This window comes from Amblyomma americanum, chromosome 9 (genome assembly GCF_052857255.1).
Source record: "Amblyomma americanum isolate KBUSLIRL-KWMA chromosome 9, ASM5285725v1, whole genome shotgun sequence".
In the NCBI taxonomy this organism is placed as follows: domain Eukaryota; kingdom Metazoa; phylum Arthropoda; class Arachnida; order Ixodida; family Ixodidae; genus Amblyomma; species Amblyomma americanum.
The window spans coordinates 72620537-72643320 of NC_135505.1; the positions used below are offsets into that span (position 1 = coordinate 72620537).

At 43.3% G+C, this 22784-nt stretch overlaps 1 protein-coding gene across 1 annotated transcript in view; it reads left to right on the forward strand.

Moving 5' to 3' along the window:
- Window positions 1–22784, forward strand: part of LOC144103421 (uncharacterized) — a 140272-nt gene that overhangs the window by 95172 nt on the left and 22316 nt on the right. Inside the window, 6 exon segments of the mRNA XM_077636142.1 lie at window positions 707–937; window positions 3814–3847; window positions 4927–5250; window positions 8268–8579; window positions 10105–10428; window positions 22291–22602. Coding sequence (XP_077492268.1) covers window positions 707–937; window positions 3814–3847; window positions 4927–5250; window positions 8268–8579; window positions 10105–10428; window positions 22291–22602 — 1537 coding nt within the window.

Here is a 22784-nt window from a genome sequence, read left to right on the forward strand (position 1 = left end):
TTTATTTATTCTTATATTCACAAATTTACATGCCGCCGATAATATTGTCGCAGCTGTTCTATATCCTGATATTCTGGACAAACGCAGTTTTCAACGAAAAGTTGTTAAGGAACGCATTTTAATTCTTTCATATTTCGTATGATTCTATAAAACAATCAAAACATCCGCAAGATCTCTCCTCAGGAAGCCATGTTTTTTCATGCAACTCTTTTGCTATCATCCAAGACGCCCTTCTTTGGTTTTATGGGAGCGATGGACAAACTTTAAAAGGAAGATTTTGCTACGCATCGAAAGATTTGCCTTATACATTTTCTGAATGTACCTTACAATATTTCATAGTTGCCTCACAGTTCAGTATGATGTACAATAATCTTGGGCTTGTTATTATTGTTCGGCGTTATAGTTTTTCATGGCTCTAAGAGCTGGGTTATACACTCTTTCATGTAGCGTTTACTGTTCTCAGGCTTCAGAAATTGCTGAATGGAAACCTTCGTTTTCAAACCCTCGCGACGGATTTTATAGGGGAGTACTACACTGTTCAGTAAGTCCCGTTCAAGGCGTGAGTTTAAGATCCTTTTCTTAGGGAAACTCACGCAGGCTTTCAAAAATTAAGACAAGGCTATGGTTTAAAATCTTTGTCCCAGTCTACGAGAACTTGCTATGAGATGACCATAAAGGATTTATTAAAGATTGTCATTCACTGCAGATGAAAATGGGCGAAGAAAAGCCGCCAGTCAGCCTTCAATACTCGCCAGCCGATGGCTCGGTGGTCATGTTAGAGAACTTCGAGGGCGCATCTAAGGCACCAGAGACCCGGCGAAGGAAAATTCACAAGCACCGGAAGTCATTTCGGATATGTATAAAATTTATTTTGCCCCTATGCCTGATTATTGCTGGACCCTCTTTGACGTTTTTCTTCCTGCGCTACACTGACAAGGTGAGAAATATATTTACAGAATTTGTCTGCTGCTTATATAGTAGATCAGCCAAAATCAAACACGCTATTAACATGCGAGTGCAAAAGCTTTGAAAAAAAGACTTTTATATTTGTATCAAGCACGAAGTACTAATACGATGTTTTTATTTAGATTTTGTTTTTCTTGGTGTATTTCAGAGATTTTGCCGCTTCATTGCTTACTGAATTCTGGGTCGAAATGCAATCTCAAGACGCAGAAGATGCATGTTTACACATTTTTATTAGGCGATATCTTGCGGCAAGGCATCCGTACAAAACGAGAAAAACTGATTTGATTAGAAAGTTGAGAGCAGAACTCCGCACGAGGTGTGAAGGATTTTAAGGGCATGTTGTCTGCCAATGATTTTACTTCATGCACATTTATCTTATGCGGATATTTTAATATTCTGTGCGCAAATCCTGCCAGTGAAAAAAATTTCCCTTTCTGATTTACTGCTCAGAAGTCATGTTTTTGTCTCTTCTTAATATACAACAATTTTAAAGAAGAAAAGCACGTTTTGCTCTCAAGTTCAATGGATTAATGCAGGAATGCATTTAACGGCTACATTTTCAACTGCCATTGTCCGTCATGGTTCGTCCACCGAGGTACCAGGGCATCCATAGGTGCCACAGTGAGGCACACAGGAGTTTCAAAAATTATCGTTTGTTGTTGGTGGAATTATTACTTCGACTATCGTGAAGGGTAGCTGTACTAACTGCGAACGTTTAGTTTTTAATACTGCCCGAAATAGCGACATTGCAAAGGCACATGATTGCTAATTTGGGAGAGTTTCTAGCCCATGCGCCTAAGCGCAAAAGAGCCGCCGCCGCGCGATTTACAACCATTTAAACAAGAATTACGGTGGTGCCGCCAGATGGCGCCATTTGTCAGCGACAGCGATAGCGGCTAGAAGTAACCAAGCGAAGGTTATCTGATTGGTGGCTAAAATCAAGAGAAGAGTAAAATTTCATAAGTCACGGCTAGGTGGTTGAGCCATCGCCTGATTTAAAGGGTTCAGCCATAGATATCCATCCATCCATCCATCCATCCATCCATCCATCCATCCATCCATCCATCCATCCATCCATCCATCCATCTATCCACCTACCCATCCATCCATCCATCCATCCGTCCGTCCGTCCGTCCGTCCGTCCGTCCGTCCGTCCATCCATCCATCCATCCATCCATCCATCCATCCATCCATCCATCCATCCATCCATCCATCCATCCATCCATCCATCCATCCATCCATCCATCCATCCATCCATCCATCCATGGCCAAAAATCCGGTGTCTCGGGACAAGTGAGCAGGTGTGCACTTGCTGCTTAGAATTGCGCACTCAGATAACCCAGCGCTCGTGCTTAAACAACCATTTTCGTTTTGGATATCACACTCATCCACTGCCAACCATATTGCTAAGAAGCAAAGAGCTTACATAATGGCGTCGTCACCTTGCATTGATAACATCTGCACGACATGTCCATATAAGCAGCAAGGAATATGTGCCTTACTTCAGTTGGCACATGCCGTTACTCGCTGTCCTGCGCGACAGCACAGAACACACGCGTGATTAAATGTTGATAGTTAATTTTTACGGCGCAAGGGCAGATGCGGGCCATCGTGCAAGGTATTTTTCGTTTTTCTCGAGGCAGGGTGAGAGGCCCATTTCCCAAACATTTCACCCTCACTAAGCCGATCACCAGGCCAGCGGAAGCTTATACTCACCGTGATTAAGCAGTGCATCGGGCTAAGGCAAGCTTGTACAGTCTAGCGTGATTTTAAGGCGATTGCGCGAGCGTCGACCGAGAACAAGAACAGCGTCATGGCCCAGAATCCTCTGCTGTGGCGAGGAAAGTATCAGGCTAGCTCACTTCACTCTTTTTGATGTACCTTAATAAGCCACCATTCCCGTCTAGGCCAGCATCTTTTCAATTTTTTCTTTGCGCCATCGAATATGCAGTGATGATTATGCGAGCGACGTATGGTTAGGTATTATCTGTAATTTGACGCTACGAAGGTGCATCTGGCGTGTATGTATCAGCAGTTGCGCCCTTACGCAAAAATCTTTTTCGAAGTTTGATCGGCGGAAACAGACAGTATGACGAGACGATAATGCAATGGTATGTTTTCTGCAACTAAGAAAGTCGTTCAAATGAAGCAGTGCAAAGAATCAGCTTTACCAAATCTTTCCTACCAATTTTGTATCATCCTCGAAGATAAGAGGTAACAAAGTGCACACTCAATTGCAAAGAATGGAAAGCTTAGAATAAAGAGAAAGGGTAGTAATATCGTCGCGGGGGTGATAGCTGTAGCATAGAACAGCGAACGAGAGAGAGAAGAGTGCGAACCGTGACTTTCACTGTTCCAAAACCGGCCGCTAGGCGCCTGGAAAGCTAGGATGGTCGACGCTCGCGCGATAGCCTTCAAATCACCTTAGACTGTGGCCATTGTATCGCCGGTATGTAGCCGACGGCAGAATGGATCGAACGCGGGATTGAACGCAAGTTTCCTCAAAAACTACTTCTTTTATAGCAACAGCCCATGGGTCAGCACGCGTGCATTCCGGCAGCGCAATAATCTTTGCGTAGTACGAAATATATCGCTAATTTTTGTCGTTTATTACTTAGAGACTGTACTTGCAAAATAGATTTGACGATAACGCGGCATGCGGAGAAACAATAGTGCACCTTTCCGGTACGAAAGGAGGTTAAGACTGATGAAAACAGCCTCCACAACTACCTGCCGATGATGTGAAAAACGGCAAATAGATTACATTTATCTTTGAATAGATAATTACACTGCTTGTTATTTTTTGTTGCTTACAGGTAATTTAATGATAACTATATCTTTCCGCAGGAATCAATCCCCGGCAACCGTGTTGCGCATTCTTGTGAGTGTGGATTTTATTAATTTTGCACGTTTTGTAAGCAGGTTTGGAGAGGGAGGCTTTTCCTAGTGCTTGAATTCCCTGTCTTGGATTTTCTTATTTATGCTTCTGCTATATTTCGACCTGGAGATCTTTGGTTATCAAAATTGCAACACATAAACACCAAAGGCATATAAATATTATGGGGACGGTTACCAGAACCACCACAGTTTACCAGAAATCTGGCTCAGATGGTGGTGATACCTAGGCATACTTAGGAGTGGTGTCCTTATTAGACACATCAAGACGTTGAAGAAAAAATTGTTGATGGCTACACCTCCTTAACCTTGCACTCAGTATTTCTCATCAGGTGCGGATTCCTTAGGTGAGGATTCCTGAGATAGTCTTTTATCTCGGCAACAGAAAGTTGCCGACGGTTTGACCTAAGATTCAAACAGTCAAAGAGTTTATTCACACATCGTATGATACAGTTACCTAGGGCGCAGACCAAAAGGCAAATGGATGCCTGACAATTTCCCAGTCGAGAGCACACGACATTAAGAGGAAAAAATGAACACTAAAAGAGGAAATACAGAATGGTTGGTTACCACTGAAACTGGAGTTATTTCATATTGAACATTTATGAACAACAGTAGGGCAAACACTGTGAGAAACAACAGAATAAAAACAAAAGCCTAGGTTAGACAAAACGAACATGGCCTGCTTTTTGCAGTGTTAAGGACAAAATATCCCAAAAGAAGAAAAAAGGTACTTGAAATATTCAAACGGCTAGTATGAATTACAGAAGAGATCATTAAAAATATTTATAACATTTGACAAGTCATCATTCTTTATTTGAGCACAAACGTTAAAACCAGTGAGTCAACCTTGCGATTCACCTGTTCGCCTATATCCCTTCCAGAATAATCCCACAGATATCAAGTTTATTTGCTGATGGCTTTGAAACTCTAGAGTACGAAAAAGTGCTGCATAATTTTCTTTCCTTCCAACTGCCGATAATGTAGTTTTCTGTCGTCGCGAGTGAAACAGGCATTGAAAAAATGGCGCCACGTAACTGAAGGCACTGTCGCATTTCTATGCAGTGATGCCCGATGTGCTCAATCTGACTCTACAATCCACTAATGCTCACTCCTTTACCGTGGCATGGGAGCGACCCGAGGGACACTTCGACTACTACAGGATTGAAATTTCGAAAGACAGCAGCAACAAAACCAGCCCTACCGAACTAACCCATGTGGGCACGTGCCCTAGCGGAACCATCATCCATCCCGACCAGACGCATGTCACCTGCGCACAACTTGAAGCCTGCAACAGCGTCAGCTTCACAGTGCGCACTAGCAGCAACATACCTATGGAAGTCACTTCAGTTGGTGTCACGCTACATGATATCTTCGTTCCCGGCCCAGGTGACCATTCCGCACGCATTTGTTTCCACAAACTGCTTCGTCGCTATAGTTCCGCTGAGAGCGAAGTGGAAACTCACAGACTAGCAGTAAGAATGTCTTCAAAGTTTAATCGCTTTTAAAAGGACTGCAAAAGTACTCGCTTACGGGGCAGAAGCAGGGAGGACAACAAAAAGGGTTCACCTCAAGTTAACGACTACGCAGCTAGGTATGGAAAAGAAAAATGATAGGTGTAACGTTAAAATACCGGAAGCGGGCATAGCGGGTGAGGGAACAAACGCGGGTTAACGATACACTAGTGAAAATCAATAGGGAGAAATGGGCTTGGGCAGGGCATGTAATGCGAACGCAAGGTAACCGCCGGTCCATAAGGCTAACGGAGTGGATTACAAGGGAAGGCAAGCGTAGCAGGGAAGGGCAAAAATTTAGGGGGGTTTACGACATTAAGAAGTTTTCGAGAATACGATGGGCGCACCTGGCAACGACAGGGTTAATTGGAGAGGCATGGAAGAGGCATTCGCCCTGCAGTGGGTGCTGTAAGGCTTATTATGAAGATGACGAATACTACAGAGAGATTTTCGACGAAAAATAGGACGACATAAATGGCAGTCGTTTATAATTAAAAACAGGTTCTAAAACACACCCTTTGCAACCAATAAAGGTTCTAAAGTAGCAGAGGATAAAAACAACTTGAAGGAATTTGTTCGAAAATGTAAACCGAAAACTTCTTTCAATATTCTTTGTCTGCTGATTTGACGAATAGAAAAGTTTACCGAAAATTAAAACCTTCAATTCGATCTTCCCAAGGAACATATTAAGCTTGGACGCTGTAGCAACCTTCAGCAGTTAAAAAGCGACAGCAGTGCCAAAGCTTCTGTTCTTCTTCTGAAATTATTTAACGTAGCTGTTAATGACATTGACTACACTTTGCGTTTATATCGTCTACCTCCGATAGAACGGGGCTCCTTCCCAGGTTTCACTCTTTTAAGGAGACATAAATCCGATGGAGAAAGTGTGCTTCATTCCTATCTTAGAGCTTATATTATAAGTAAAGTACTCCTTAAAGCACAGCAATGACTTACAGAGTAAGATAACTAAAAGCATAGACTTTGATAAAGCCTTGTTTAATTCTATCAATTAGTGAAACGTTGCAACCCAAGAGGCATAACTTCTTAACTTTGTAGCTATGGAATTATTATACTTCCGAGTAAAGTGGCTAGCCAACCAATGTAACTCGCGAAATCTGCGGCGGCAAAGTTAAAATCTTCAAAAGCGAAATACTGAAGGAATATCTGTGTAGCACTCTGAACGTCCGCACTTAATGTAGGTATTCACACTTAATGCTTTTATATTGCAGTTACAGGCCTTGTTGCACTGCGCGCGTCATCTCTCCAGCTCAGCAGTAATAGTTGCAAATGCAGAAAAAAAAACATTCTACAAATTCGCACCAGGGCTCCTGTTAAAGATCTTGAAAAGAAAAGCACAATTTTCTTCCGAAAAGCCCGGATATTCATAATTGAAGGACATTTTTTTCCTATCTAAGAAGTGCTGAACTGCGCTGCTGAAGGCATCAAACCACAGCGCAGATTCAACGCTCCTAGTTCAGCAACGACTGGTAGCTTACGCTCATAATTTCGGTACTTTCAAGCGTTTTGAAGTATTCAGTGATTCGCTGATGGAACCGGTGTGTGAGGCGGTTTTTGTAACCGAGCGCGTATTAGCTACGCTATTCTCATTTTTCATGCTGATTTGTTGGTTTCATGCTGATTTGCTTTCATACCACTTCATGTTTCCACGATTCCACCGTTTCGTAGTGAGTCAAAGAAAATTTGGCCCACATGTGACTTGACAGTGCGTTCTGTGCGGAGTGCTCAGTTTGCAGTCCATGCTTACCTCAAAGTTCTCTGCGCTTATTTACTTGCCAGAAATACTTGTAAAAATGATACGGCTTGGGGTTTTAAAGAAAGAGAAATTATTGGTACTAGACTATAAACTGCAGTTTCAATAAATTTGCCTGTATTGTTTGCATGTACTCAGAATAATTATTGCAACTGCTATAGCTGCATTTAATCTCATGGTTGCAACAATGCATGTATCTGATCGTATTTGTTTCAGCGCTTCGTCTCTTTTGACGTATTCTTCCACGTAAATACATTCGTTTCACTGTAAGCAATGCATGTGGCTCTGGTTAAAGTTCTCTGTGCTAATTTACTCGCGAAAAAATGGTAAAATTGATGGACAGTTGGTCTCAGAAGCAAACGTTGTCAGTTATAGACGGTAAGCAGTAGTTTAATAAATGCGCCTGTAGTGCTTACATGTACTGAGATTAACTATATCAACTGCTCTAGCTGCATAAATCCCATCGTGGCAGCAATGCACTTATTTTCGCATATTCATTTTAGCGCTGCGTGTCTATTGACTTAATTTGCCGCGTATATACATGCGTTTCACTGTATTCAATGCATGCGGTTCAGGTTAGGATGCATGGTGAGAACGTTTCTTAATTATCATTTCGTTGCCACTGTGTAAACCATTTTAAACGACTAAAACTTTCTTGCCATAGGCTCTAAAGGGCCATCGGCTCCAGTTCCAGCGGCATTGATACTAAACTTTGTAATAGATGAATTAGAACTTAGATAATATGATCACTTCATGACTCCATGTAACTTGTATTGTTCTGGGCCTACGTGCATAATGACCATCGAGAAAAGAAGCGCAGCTAGCAGAGAAGAAACGAAATGCGCTGCAACAAGCGGAAATCACAGGTGCGCCGTCTGATGGCAGGTGAAGGAGAGTTTTAGAGAGAAAAAAAGGAACGCCCACCGTTAGGAGATTACGAGGAGTGTGAAGGTACTTTTGCACTGAAATATTCAACCCCTGTAACGATTAGATTTGCCATGAGGAATATGTTGTGCCAAGAACACCTCCAGGTGGAATCTTGAAGTGGTATCGCACGGCAACTGCAAAAATGACAACAAGCTTTTAGACAAAAATACATGCTCTGTCTTCTCTTGTTCCAGAACCGGATCCCCCAAAGATGATAACCATTTCTGCAATATCTCGATTTAAATCGAGACTGCAATGGGACACACCATCGAAGGCGTCTGTTACCCTCAGCCTATATACTGTAGAAGTGTGCGACGCACTTGCAGCGTGTGAAGCAGAGCGCAATGTCAGCGGTTGCACCAAGAATCAGACATCAGAAAAATGGCTTGAATTTGCCACCAACACCGACACGAGTTACTGCGTTCTGGTCTCCTCCAGCGCACTGTGTGGAACGCAGGTTGTCACAAGCCGTCCAGCAGTGGCGGTAGTTAGGACACCATCGTTCGGTGAGTGGATGTTACTTTTACCACCGAATCGTAAATATTCACAAAGAAAATCTCGGAGCTTAAGAAAAATACCATGAATCCTGAAACACTTGAATTTTCATAATTGCTTTCCCATTACCGCTATTGGCTACGCGGAAAGATTTTAGAAGGTCACTTTGGGAATTCCAAATTTTCGGTGTTTTCGAAGTTTTTTTTTCAAATAATTATGGTGTCAACGTTGTACATTTGCTCCTACATATCCACAGCCTACTTTATTCATCAACGCAGCATGCCGAATGGCTTTTGTTACACATTTCTCTAGTCTATTCCTTTAACAATCTAAAACTTAGTTTCAATTATAGGGGTTTAACGTCCCAAAGTGACTCAGGCTATGAGGGACGGCTTTGTTAAGAACTCCTGAAATTTCGACCACTTGGGGTTCTTTAACTTGCACCGATATCGCACTATACACAAGCCTCTAGAATTTCGCCCCATCGAACCCCGACCGTAATAGGACCAGCGTCTGTTGGTCACCAGCCGAGCGTCGTAACCACTCAACCACCACAGAGGGTTTAAAACTTGACCTACATTACAGCTTACATAATTACAAAGCAGTAAGCTACAGGACCAAGTATACCTGCAATTGTAGTCGCTATTGCATATTTCTGCTGCATTATAGCTGCGGCACATACATACATATTCTTTGTTTTTAAATGAATGTTTTCGTGTGGTCAAATCTGAAAGAAGGTAAAGAAATTCTACATAAAACGCTGCTGGGCAATAGGCAATACATCACTTATGAAGCAAGTTCCCAATATAAACATTAACGAGATGCATAAGGTGCAGGCGCGTTTTCCCTACTTAATTTCTTTGGGAGACCTCACATTTTTGCCTTCATATCTACCAAGTGATGATTGAAGTGACAAATCAAAACCCTTTACTGTTTCAACTATACGTGGGACCGGAATCCAGAAGGAAGAAGGTTTTTAATTTCTCTTCAATGGAGTTTTGGGAGGAGGGACGGCGTGAAATGGTGGCGCTTTTGAATATAACCTGTGACCAACCTGCGCCTATGCTGTAGCCTTCTAGTTCACTGCATTTTTGCGCAATAATTTTCCTCACAAGGTTAAAGAATGAGACAGCAATGAGACGCAGCTCTCGTAACGAACTATAAAGGATGCGTTAGGAACGCTAAAGAGATGTAAATTGTGCGCAATGAGCACGAGAAAGAGTAAGGGCGCTTGTGTTAAACGGATGAAAAGTGGCATACAAATATTACCCGTGCCCGCATGCAAGAGGCCTCGTTAAAAATGCATAATCAAATATATTATTGTGGACTGTCGGCAAAATTCAGCAAACTTTTTGCTACCTTAAAGGCATGTCTTTCAATATGGATGCGTTGAGAGAACGTTTCAAACTGCGTCAAACAACATTAAACCCAAACATTTGTAAAAAGTTATTGAGAAAAAATTTATATGATTTGTCTGCTCTATGTGCTTTGGAGATGTGAAAATGTGTATCTTGTGATAAATTAATTTTTACGCAGTTCTTCCAGAGGTTGGCAACCTGAGCGTGACATCTGCGGCCAACAACACATTCTCCTTTACCTGGCAGAAACCCAAGGGCCCCTTTGACTACTACAACATTGAAGTCACACAAGAGAGCGATGATGAGCATGGCGGCAGTCAACCGCTGCAAATGGGGTCGTGCGCCGTGGGCACCACAATTCATCCGGACCAGACTCGCATCACCTGCAGCCACCTCGAGGCTTGCAAAAAAACGAACGTCACAGTGCGCAGCTTCGGAAAGGAACCGACAGAGCTTACTTCAAACGGAGTATCTCTCGAAAACATCTTCATCCCTGGCTCAGGTAATTGTTAGCATGAAGGGTTTTGTCTTTTCCTCTGTTTTAGCCCAGAATCTTTATAACTAAAAACGTTTATAATAGAATAAATTTTTCAATATCAAAAACGCGTTTAACCCCTCCACCCTTCGTATCTCAGGCAACCTTCTTTCTCACTCACTATAATGCTTAGTTTGTCCAAGATGTGCAGCTTTGAGGTGTTGTAACGGGAATGATCTGAAATCCTAACCTGGACTAATTATTTTTGAGACCCTCGAAAATTGCAAGTCGTTCCTGCCGACCATACATGTGTAACATAATTAGGGGATAATTCTTCGCGCAAAAATAGCTTACAAGGAAAAAGTGAATACTCACCCTACCTTGTAACATGAAGTCCTACTTCGTCGTTGTAACCTGCTGAGTGAAAAACTACTTTTTTGACCTTTTCCAATTCTTGGCTAGTGGTGCAAGCCCAGCGCTTAAATTGACCATTATTATACCGCCAAATCTCCATGATTTAACGAAGAAAAAATAGAAACTGTCTGCGCAAAACCTGCGCATTCGCTATGAGTATTATGTGATATTCTGAAGTCCTCGGGTTTCTTTCAATGAAAATTTTCTAGAAGTGGACGAAAAACATCCATCGCAAGCTCTTCTTTATTTGGTTTAAGTGGAGATAAGGTCATCGCGCTCAGGACAATGCTACCAATTACTTGCTCGCTGTCGACACCGGCCCACGCCAGGAAATTTGTAGCATTGCTAAGATATCGGACCAGTTTTTTTCTGAATTAACCCCATATGCCTTGAAGAAAAAGTGAACACTACGGAAGTGTGCTATGGAAAGAAGCGGCAGCGCATTTTATGTTGCTAAGACGTAGGCTTTTGTGGTGGTCGCCTTGGAAGGTGACCGCGGTCACATTTATTGAGGGCTCCTGGGGAGCAGACAGCAGCGGAGCGGTGGCGGCAGCTTCCGACGAAGCTAGGTAGGTAGGTAGGCCGCAAAGAATGCTGGAACATACCCACCTCAGGGGAGTGGCCAAGACACATGTGGTTAATTGCTGGATACAGGAACGTTTTGAAGGGAAAAGGAGTAGTAATAGCATGTAGGCTGATAGATTGGAAGACGAAAGGACAGGGGTCCCATTAACTTGGAGATCGAAGACGGGACAATGGCTTAATGTGCATAATAGTATACAATGCCTGTAATGTTTCAATGTCGTACTGACTGAGAGCGGGAAAAAGAAATTAGAATGAAAGTCGCTGCGTTTCTTGAAAGAAATTTTGCACAGCAGAGCGCACACTCCTTTCGCTTCGTCCAAGCAAAGTGCCAATGGAAAGAACAACCGCAAAGGATACAGGCAAACCCAGTTGAAGAAATGAAATTTGCAAAAGACGCTTTCTCAAATGAGAGAAGTAGCGGCACAACAGCAGGAAGTGATCTATTGTCTAAGGTTCGGCACAAAAAGGGCACAATGGGGAAGCCGCCAGGCCAGAATTGTGAAGGAAGAAAATTAGAAGGGGAACCCGGGAACGCAAACACGTGAAAGAGACCCCTAGTCTGCGTGAGCGCCAGTATTTGCTGCTCCTAGGATGCAGAAGATTCTGATATTTGGGAGATTATGTAAGAGGCGAGGCAGCAAATTCCGGAAATATTGCGTAGCTGCGACACCTCATCGCAGCTGTATATGCACAGGTTGGCAGGACAACAATAATTGGGCTGCAGATTGCGACCCTTGCTAAGGAATCTGCAACCAAATTTAAGTGAAAGCCGATTTGTCCTGGTACCCAAAGGAACCTAATCGAATTTAGATAGAGCGGATTCATTAACTTAAAGAGACGTAATGCCAAAGACTAAGTGGGTGAGCATAATAAAGAGCAAAGGGACAGAGAGTCCGTCATAACCATGACCTGAGAAACGGTAGTTTCTAATTTTAGTAAGACTAGGATTACTGCTAGCAATTCAGTCAGATAATATGGAGTGAAGTCAGGAAAACCGAGAGAAAAAGTCCAACCCAGTGAGGGCGAAAAAAGTCCCACACCTGCCTTTTCGCGATCCTGCGAGGCATTGGCAGCAATAAGAGCTTGAGAGGGAACGAAGCTTAGGTGGTCCTGCCACAAATCATGAAGAAGAGGAAAGAGCTGCAGCTTTGCATTCGATGAGAAAATGTCATCGAATTCTATCTGGACAAAATATGAGTTGTTATGCACTTGGCGGAAATCTGTGAAATGAATGTTTATGGGATCAAGGAGGAACTGCACGAAACATATCTGCGGAGTATGAAGACTAGACCAGGCAGCGCTAAAAAAAGCGGAAGGTTGACTAAGAAATATTATGCTGGAAGCGGGCAGAGGTGAGTCGCACAATTTTAAAAATGTTTGAACTGTTAAAAGGCAGACCTAGATGATAACGAAGGAATTCGCGCCTCAAGGTGCGGAACAGCATTGGCGACATATTTTGGAAGCCCCAGACAGAGGCGCTACGCCTCACGCTCCAAGAGCACAAGAGGGCGAAGTTTGTAGGCAGGAGCTCCTGAGAATAAAACATAGCCGAAGTCCAAAATTGAGGGGACGTACTTTTTACAAATCATCAGAAGTGTATGCCTTCTCATGCCTGACCTAGCACTACAAAGCCTGCGCAGGATGCCCATGTCCTGAACTCCTTTTGCAGAAACTTGCTCAGTGTGTGGACGCCAGGATAGAGTAATGTCTTATATTACTACGAGATAATTCACCGTCTGAACTTGAGGAATTATGTTATTTCTATAGAACAGGCAGATATTTACAGGTACAGAAAGCGGAAATACTAACAATGCGCATTTCTTCACTTTGAGGGACAGATGAATTCTTCTTAACCAGATGTCAAGAACATTGAGGTAATTTTGCTGGATTCGATAAAGAGTGTGAATGTGACTTGCTGATGCAAAAAATGCAATATCGTCGACGTACACATAAGTTTTCACATTTTTAATGCATGGAATGGAGCTTAGTAAAATGTTAAGGAGAACAGGTGAGAGAACTGATCCTTGCGGTACACCTCTTGTGTGTTGAAATCTCCTTCACGAAACACAATTTTGACAGCAATAAATTCTCTATTTTCCAAAAAAGCAAAAATCCAGGCTACGAAATAGCTTGGGAAGTTGAGTTGCTGAACTCTGAATAAAATTGAGTGCTCAGCGCTGTCCACGCTTTACTGACATCCAAAGTGACAAGCGCAGCAAACAGTTTTATATTGCGAGCTAATTTAATACGACTTTCTAGGTCGGTATGAGCACACCAAGTTGAAAAACGCGGTTTGAAACCAATCTGACACTGATTCAAGAGAGCATTTTCTAAAATGAACGACATGACACGGCTGAGAAGGACCCTTTACACAAATTTAACTATGTTCGCTGTTAATGAAATAGGGCGTATTTTCTCTAATATAAAGCCCTCCCCTTGATTATTATGCAATGAAACTATTTCAGGACGACTCCACTCATGAGGTATCCAATGGTATGGTTTACTAGAGCCAACAGGTCTTCAGGAGATTTATTGAACAAAATTTTATTATAGATGAAGTGACCTTATCGGGGCCAGGAGCCGCCGGGGATAGGCGCAGAACAGTTTGCGACAGCTCAGGCATAGAGACCTCAGTGAATTCAGTGAAGGTGCATGTGAATATAGCTGGAAAAAGTAGAGCAGATGTAAAGCGAAGCTCTAGGCCACGCGCAATGTCCTCTAATGCCTTTGCGCTGTCAGCAGGGGACTGAACGAGGGATTCAGTGCTGATAACCAGTGGAATCATCTTGTTGCGAGTCAAGAAATTAAACAAATATTATTTATTTCCTGATTGCGAAAGGAAATCATAATGATTTGTATTATTAAGGAGTCAGCACTTGTGGTGTTCATTCTTCGTTGTGTTCCGTTGTTTTATTGCGCTGATCAAATATAATTTGCATTATGCTCCTCTTTTTCACGGGACACAGTGCGCTTAAACGTTCCTGCAACATACTTATAATCCAACCATTTTTTTTGGGCATTGACTGATGAGAAATTTCTTCCAAGCAGCTTTCCGTCGTCTATATGCACGCGTGGCCTCCGCATTCTACCAAATGTTCGCGATTGCACCCCTGGTTTCCTTAACCAAAAATTTAGGCTTTTGCCTTGCATGGTCCAGCACTGAACATAGATGTGTAGCCTTGCATTCGGCGCTTGTCTCAGCGCAATGATCTGAAGTGATTTGGAGAGCTGATCTTAGCTTATCTTTAAAACAATTGTAATTTATTAACGTGGCTGATGTCGATCAGAAAGAGTTAACTTACATGCAAACTTGAAACTAATCGGTAGATGATCACTGTTTGTAGCACAGTCAACAGGCGCCCAAGACATAACAGAGGCTGTAACAAGGTAACCATGTGGGCTAGTTGGTGTGTATCATACATAACTTCACCAGCGAAAGAACGGGACAACAGGAGAAGAAGAAGACAGGACAACGCTGGACTGACAACTGAAGTTTAATCGAGAAACGTCCTGGGTCACCAAACGACGCATGCGTATCAGGCTCACAAAAAGCCCCTAAAAGGCAAAAAACGTATGTGGCGAATCACCTAGAAGAGGATGCACGCACCATAATTGGCAAACAAAAAACAAACAAAAAGGACAAAAGCACAAAAAACACATAATTTGCCTGTCAACCTTGCACTCGTACACTTTTGCTCAGGAATCTAAATTCCTTGTCGGTGAGATATAAAGACGGTGCACTGACGCATGTGTCACTGCCTTGCAACCTAATATGGTAGGCCTCCAGGATTTCCCTCTCCTCCCTGTTTTTTCCTTTTCCGATGACTGATATGTTGTTAAAAGCTGGAACGCAGTCTTTGCAACTCCTGCAGTGACGTGGGAGATTATTCTGATCAGATAAATTTCTCAGGGAATTGTTATGTTCACGTGCCCGGTCATTAACGCATCTGCCAGTTTGGCCCGTGTACACTCTACCACATGATAGGGGTAACTTGTAAACGACACGAGTCGAACAAGCAACGAACTTGTTGGCATGCTTCACAGTGCAGCTCTTGGGCTTCCTCCCCTCACTGGCCATCGCGATACGTGAACATAAACCAGACAGCTTACAGGGTGCAGAGAAAACTGCCGTCACGCCGTGCCGTTGTGCCACTTTCTTCAGGTTATGCGAAACACCGTGAAGATAGGGCACCACTTCAACTTTCTTCCCCTCCATTTTTTCATTCCCGGAATCACGTTTGTTCTGGTTTTTTATCTTCTGCAGCATCGACTCACCAACTGCAGTCAGCACGTCAGCCGGAGAACCTGCGTCACCAAGGCGGCGCATTTGCTGGTAGAAGCTGTCAGTCACAGCATGTGTGCAGCTCTTCTGCAAGGCATTCCTTAGGCAAAGGCTAGCTATGGCTCTTTTAATCAATTTAGAGTGCGATGAGCCATAAGGCAATAGCGCTTTCTTAGTTCTAGGTGAGTAGCTCCAGCAGATATGGCCTTCGTTAAAGGTTAGCATTAAGTTTAGGAACCGAATGGCATTGTCACTGGGCATTTCGTGGGTAAAATTCAGTGCATTGGCACAGTCATGAAAAACAATCAGCACAATGCCCAGTGACAATGCCATTCGGTTCCTAGACTTAATGCTAACCTTTAATGAAGGCCATATCTGCTGGAGCTACTCACCTAGAACTAAGAAAGCGCTATTGCCATATGGTTCATCGCACTCTAAATTGATTAAAAGAGCCATAGCTAGCCTTTGCCTAAGGAATGCCTTGCAGAAGAGCTGCACACATGCTGTGACTGACAGCTTCTACCAGCAAATCCGCCGCCTTGGTGACGCAGGTTTTCCGGCTGACGTGCTGACTGCAGTTGGTGAGTCGATGCTGCAGAAGATAAAAAACCAGAACAAACGTGATTCCGGGAATGAAAGAATGGAGGGGAAGAAAGTTGAAGTGGTGCCCTATCTTCACGGTGTTTCGCATAACCTGAAGAAAGTGGCACAACGGCACGGCGTGACGGCAGTTTTCTCTGCACCCTGTAAGCTGTCTGGTTTATGTTCACGTATCGCGATGGCCAGTGAGGGAAAGAAGCCCAAGAGCTGCACTGTGAAGCATGCCAACAAGTTCGTTGCTTGTTCGACTCGTGTCGTTTACAAGTTACCTCTATCATGTGGTAGAGTGTACACGGGCGAAACTGGCAGATGCGTTAATGACCGGGCACGAGAACATAACAATTCCCTGAGAAATTTATCTGATCAGAATAATCTCCCACGTCACTGCAGGAGTTGCAAAGACTGCGTTCCAGCTTTTAACAACATGTCAGTCATCGGAAAAGGAAAAAACAGGGAGGAGAGGGAAATCCTGGAGGCCTACCATATTAGGTTGCAAGGCAGTGACACATGCGTCATTGCACCGTCTTTATATCTCACTGACAAGGAATTTAGATTCCTGAGCAAAAGTGTACGAGTGCAAGGTTGACAGGCAAATTATGTGTTTTTTGTGCTTTTGTGCTTTTTGTTTGTTTTTTGTTTGCCAATTATGGTGCGTGCATCCTCTCCTAGGTGATTCGCCACATAGGTTTTTTGCCTTTTAGGGGTTTTTTGTGAGCCTGATACGCATGCGTCGTTTGGTGACCCAGGACGTTTCTCAATTAAACTTCAGTTGTCAGTCCAGCGTTGTCCTGTTTTCTTCTTCTCCTGGTGTCCCGTTCTTTCGCTGGTGAAGTTATGTATGATAACAGAGGCTCCTGGGGAGGAAAAATTTAAATCCCAGGCAGAGCGGCAATGACTCCACACAAAAGTAGGCAATCCGGAATAGTTGCAGGTCAAGTTGTTGTGAGAACCCCAATCAAATAGTCTAGAACCAAAGCTGTCTGTTTTAAACCCCCACGTCACGTGGTGCGAATTGAAGTCTCCGAGTAATAAAACCTTAGAACAGCTACTAGACATGAGTAAGTCAAGGAGCCGAGAGTCATGCACACCAGACGGCAAATATGCATTAGCTACCGTAAAGGGCTGTCGACCTGGGACACTGAGGTCAACCGCAAGGATTTCACATTCATTGTCCGCATATTGGAAAGAAATGCATGCCCTGTGGCAACAATTTGTAGAGATGAGCACTAACAACCCTCCCATTCGTGATGACCGATCAAGCCGGAAAGAACGGCAATTTTTGTGATGAATATTGAAATTTGTAGTTAGCCATGTTTCCAGTAATGCAACTACACCTGGTAGAAGCTGATTGCATGGGCAATTTAAATCTGTTGAGGCTGAGAATATAGATAGGCAATTCCACTGGAGAACACTTAATAACAATATCTTGGTGGGAGTGCCGCAGCCGCGACTGCTTTTTCTAGAATCCTGGTCTTAAGATTTTTACTAGCATTGCTTTTCTTTGTCTTCGACTGGGGGCTAGACGGACGTGCAATGTTCAAAGGAGACCCACTTTGTTTCTGGGCGCGGAGATCAGACTCCATATCCAAACAGTCCATACAGGATGCATCCATAACGCTGTTCGGAGGAGAGGCCTGAGAGGTGTTTTGTTGTTTACATTGTTTTTGGCCCTGTGGAGCGCAATTGATTACCCCAGAAGGAGCAGCAGCTTTCGAAGCCAACGAAGGCAAGAGCGGAGCGGTGGGAACCGGCAACAGATTGGTAATCAGGATAGTTATGACCTTCAAAGTGCACGTGGATATGGTTTCCATAATGCGATTCATTGCATTTGCCACAGGTTTGTCAACTGCCCCTGTAATAGCCTGGAACCAACGGGCATCCATTATGGGTGGGCATTTGGCGGCCACAGTAGAGTAGCCTGAGACTCTCTGCTTGGCTGAGGCAAAAGCTCCTCTCCGCGTGCATCTGCGATTGTCTACAAGCTCGAGCACCTGAACTTCTTGTCCTCGTGCAGGACAGTCAGGCGGATCAGCATGTTGAGCACCACTACACAAACATTATTTCTCTTGCTGTTGGGGATGTTTCTCTCTGCATTACCTTCCCCACAAGCACAGCAGCGTAAGGCCGATTTGCACGCTATGCCGCAGAGGCCAAATTGCCAGCAGTTTTGACACTAAAGAGGCCGAGAGTTAAAAGCATCGACTCTAAATAACAATAGCTACTTTTCTTTCTGACGGGCAGAATATGCCTGCAAATATGGCAATGACGGACTCGGTAGGAATTTTTACTCCGTCGACCTTAGGGCTCAATCGAGAATAGACCCCTCAGACTAAGCCCCTGGGACACGCTTGATGAGGCGGAATGAATGCGCACACCGGGTGGGTGGCGAAGGACGTACACTTCAGCAGGTCTTCTATACACTCCTTACCCGGTGACCTGCACAAAATTCCGCCCCTGTCGAACTGCCGGACATCAGTAATGCGCATGAAGTGCTTGGAAGGGGACTGAATAGCCACCTGTACTGCCTCCGGTTTGTACAGTTAGATAGCACCTTCATCAGAAGGCACTAAAGCGACCAGAATGCTGGACACTCCACTGCGGAAAAATAAATCAGTGTGGAGCTGGAATTGAGGAAGAGATGCCGGTCAAAGGGAAAACCCTTGGCCGGGAGAAGTAGACATTAAGCCTTCGTCCCGCGCCCATTCACCTCAGAACAAGAGCAAGCAGGCACAGACAAAAAGGAGAAATTGAGCAAGCTAGCGCTACACCGCCACGTACTTAGCCGCTACCCCGAAGCACCACGATAGCCTCAATCAGCACGTCTGCAGCTTCTGAGCGTTCTGAAAAGCGCGTGCTGGGGATACACCGTCTTTTTCGGAATTACGCGCACTGCCAGCCGCGCTAGTTGCTACAAAGCTGCCTCTAGACGATCAGCCGGTAATCAGCCGGTAACGAGCACATAGATTCAAGGCGAATTATGCCATAAGTTGCGACGTAGTCGTACGTATCATCATTGTATCGGGTTATTCGCAATGACCCTAATTGCGCGTGCGCATTTTTGTCATCTTGGTAATTTATATTGATGATTAAATGGTTGTTTTGCAATTCGCGAGGACAACGAAGGATATTTACTGCTATTTTCCGTATTTCAAAACTACTAAGTTGCGTATAAGTTAGTAGTCGTAGCTTTGCCTTCAAAATGGTGGCTGGAAATAATACATTTACCAATGTGTGCACGATATTCTTCACTCGGTGTATTCAACTAAGACGTCTTCAAGTGCCACTAGCACCTCCATGCCCGAAGTGATAACCCATGTAAAAGCGGTTGGAGCTTTTTGGAAAATTTTGGTTCTGAGTGATTGTTTAGCACGTGTGACATATTTATGTACAAAGTCTAGACTAGAAATTCTGCAGCACCACACCACAAAAGAACACAACAGTCTTAGTGAAAAACCGAAGCTAAAGTTTTCTTCGAAAGAAAAGTGCGCTTGTGCTAGAAAAAAACTGAATTATATACGACCCTATGAACACAAGTTCAATGAGATGTCAATGCAAAAAGTATCTACAAAAAAGTTAAGTTCAGTACGGACTCTTCTTCTACGATAACCCGCAATACTTTGAATTTTTGTGAACTGACATAGAATATAAATTATTCATGTCGAGGTGAACGTTATTTTCATTTCACTGTCCTGAAGTGCAACCCGGAGTATGAGTGGCGCCATTCCGGAGGGAACAGGATTAGTAGGGACCATCTAAGGTTTTGAGGGGCGGGTAAACAGGCAAAAAATTGACAAAAAACCCTTTTAGTTCTCTCTATGCCCCTAAATAGTTCTGGGATTCTCATGAATAAGTTCTCAAGCAGCGGGGTGTAGCGGGTCGTTTTGATAGCATGCATTGGAACGTGTTATAAAATTGTGCGAACCGCACCAATTCATCCGGTCAGCGAAGCGCAAACCTGGGGATGCTTCAATTGCGCAGCTGTGAACAAAATTTTACTTGAAAACAATAAATTTCACTGTGTATTTCCTCGCAATAAAAACATAGAAGACGCTGAACGCTTTTTTGTGTATTTAAACACTCCAAATTTAGGCGCTCAAGCGCAGGTAATTTTAGACCACTGTCGATTGTTTGTTTTGGTGTTCGTGGAATATATATTTTGGAGTTGACTACAAGCTTTCAGCTGATTTCTGCTTTTCGAATGCATTCTGCTTTACGGTTATCACTCGTTTATTGGGCAATTCGCGCAAGAAGCTCATATTTTAAAATGAGAATGTCATCCAGCTTTTTCTTGCACTGTGACTTTGATTCACACGTTCACCCCAATGAAATGAGGGGTCGCTTTCGTTAATGTGCCGAATGCAAGAAATAGAGCAGATAATGATTTATGGAATGAAAGCGCAACGATAGAAGCCCCGGAAAGAAAACCAGCGCAGTGTTTCTTTGTGCGCATGTTTTGCGCATGTATTGTTCTTTTTTGGTTACGTACTCGTTGCGCCCCGTTGGCTACCAACATGCACCAACTCGATCGACAGTCTGGTTTTAAAGATGAATCGATACTCAAGTAAGGGCTTCATAAAGTGGTTGAATGGAAACAGGTGGAAGGCTACGTACTATGCGCGTTTTGGGATACTGATTGCGTGAGAAAATTTTGAACGACTATTTCTGCAACCGCAGTCTTTGTGTACATAACATATTCGCTGAAACTGATTCAGTATTTAGCTCAAAATCTTCCATCAGATGCTGTTGCTTTCCTGAAGCACGTACTGATCGAAACTATCTTTGGTTTGTTGAAAACATTCAGTCAAAACCTAATTTTCCTTTCCACCTAGCCCTGTCTTTACTCAGGAGTATTTATTCATCTACATCAATTATTCATTACTTTAAGCACCCATTAAAGCAGTACTTGACATCCAAATGAAAAGAGAATCCTTTACAAAGCAAATAACACAACCCTCAATGTACTACCATGCATCGTTAAAAAATAGAAAAAAAATGAATAAATCTTTGAATAAAAGCTATTGCTATGCTCTGAAGTTTTTTAAAATCTTTTTGGGCGGTAAAAGGATACACGTCAAAAGCGCCTTACTAGCATCTACTTTGTTTGCTTGGCAGAAAGGAGTTATTGAAAATCCTTTTAGAGTGCTGTGCTATCCAATCTTCACTGTTTTATAGGCGCCCACATCGTGCTTTACACCGGTGTTATTGCATTTTGCCACCATCAAAATGCGGCTGTCATAGACAAGATACAATCCCACAAACTCAGCTTGTGCAGGCTAATTTCATACCGGCTGAGCCACCAAGGTTGGCAATAACAAGGCAAAGAGAGCCCTTTGTTGCCCACGGCAGACCAGTCAGAAGCGTATGAAGCATTTTTTTAGATAAATATATTCAACTGCCTTTGTTTCTACCAATTATCATTTTAAGCGGATCCAAAGTGATTAGGGAGAGTCTGTTCCTGTCATTTGCAATATAGTTTCAGATACATATCCGTTCTGCTAATTACCGTCATACCTAGTGTATTATTTGCTTTAGTCATATGTGCGTTTTTAAGTAAAACCATGACGCAGTAAAACGAAACTGTTCCTCTAAAACACATGTCCGCCCTCACGTTGCTAGTTATCCCCACAGAAAAGCCAAACTGCTTTCCGATTTTCCTTCACCTGTCTCAAATACGTGCCAGAAGCGTCTATTGTATTCTGACAGTCCGTTTTCTAGCGTCTCTAAACTGTCCCAGCAGTACAGTGCATAGTTTCTTTAAATCTTTTCATTTTGGAAAGTTTACACTGAAGTATTGTAGAACTTCTTGCTGGGCGAGTTCGTGCATAGCTTTCTTGGTATGGCGTTCTGTCGTTTGTATGGCTTTCTGTCGTTTTACACTGAAGCTCGGAATTCTGGCATCGCAGAATGTGTGTTTCGTTACTCTAGAACCTGCATGTTTGAGTTGCTGGTCCCAGCGCGAATGACTAAGCACCACGGTTTTCTTATATAAGCCTACTCTTTCAATGCAGATCCGGATCCACCAATGAGCATCGTTATGAAAGGGATAGACCCCTACCGATCCAGTCTTGCGTGGCAGCCTCCGGCAAAGATTTCCGGCAGCCTTACTCAATATATTGTAGTCATTTGCCACGGGGCCTTAGCATGTGACGCAGGACACAGCTTACATGGTTGTTCTCAACATTCCACATCCGAAACATGGCTCGAGTTCGAAAGCACCGAGAACACTATGTACTGCGCAATGGTCACGGCCACAGCACAATGCGGGGAAATGCACCTAAAGAGCCATCCATCAGTAATGAAATTCACTACTCCGTTGTTTGGTAAGAATTCAATTTCATTACAAATTAATATGAACTCTTATCTGTTGATTACAAGAGGGTTTATTTCCGTTGAACAACAAGAATATCTCGTTTTGATAGCATGGCGTTTGCATAAAAAATTCGTTGTCATTATAGACATATGGCATTAGTAAGCTATGCTGGCTATATGTGTAAAACACAGG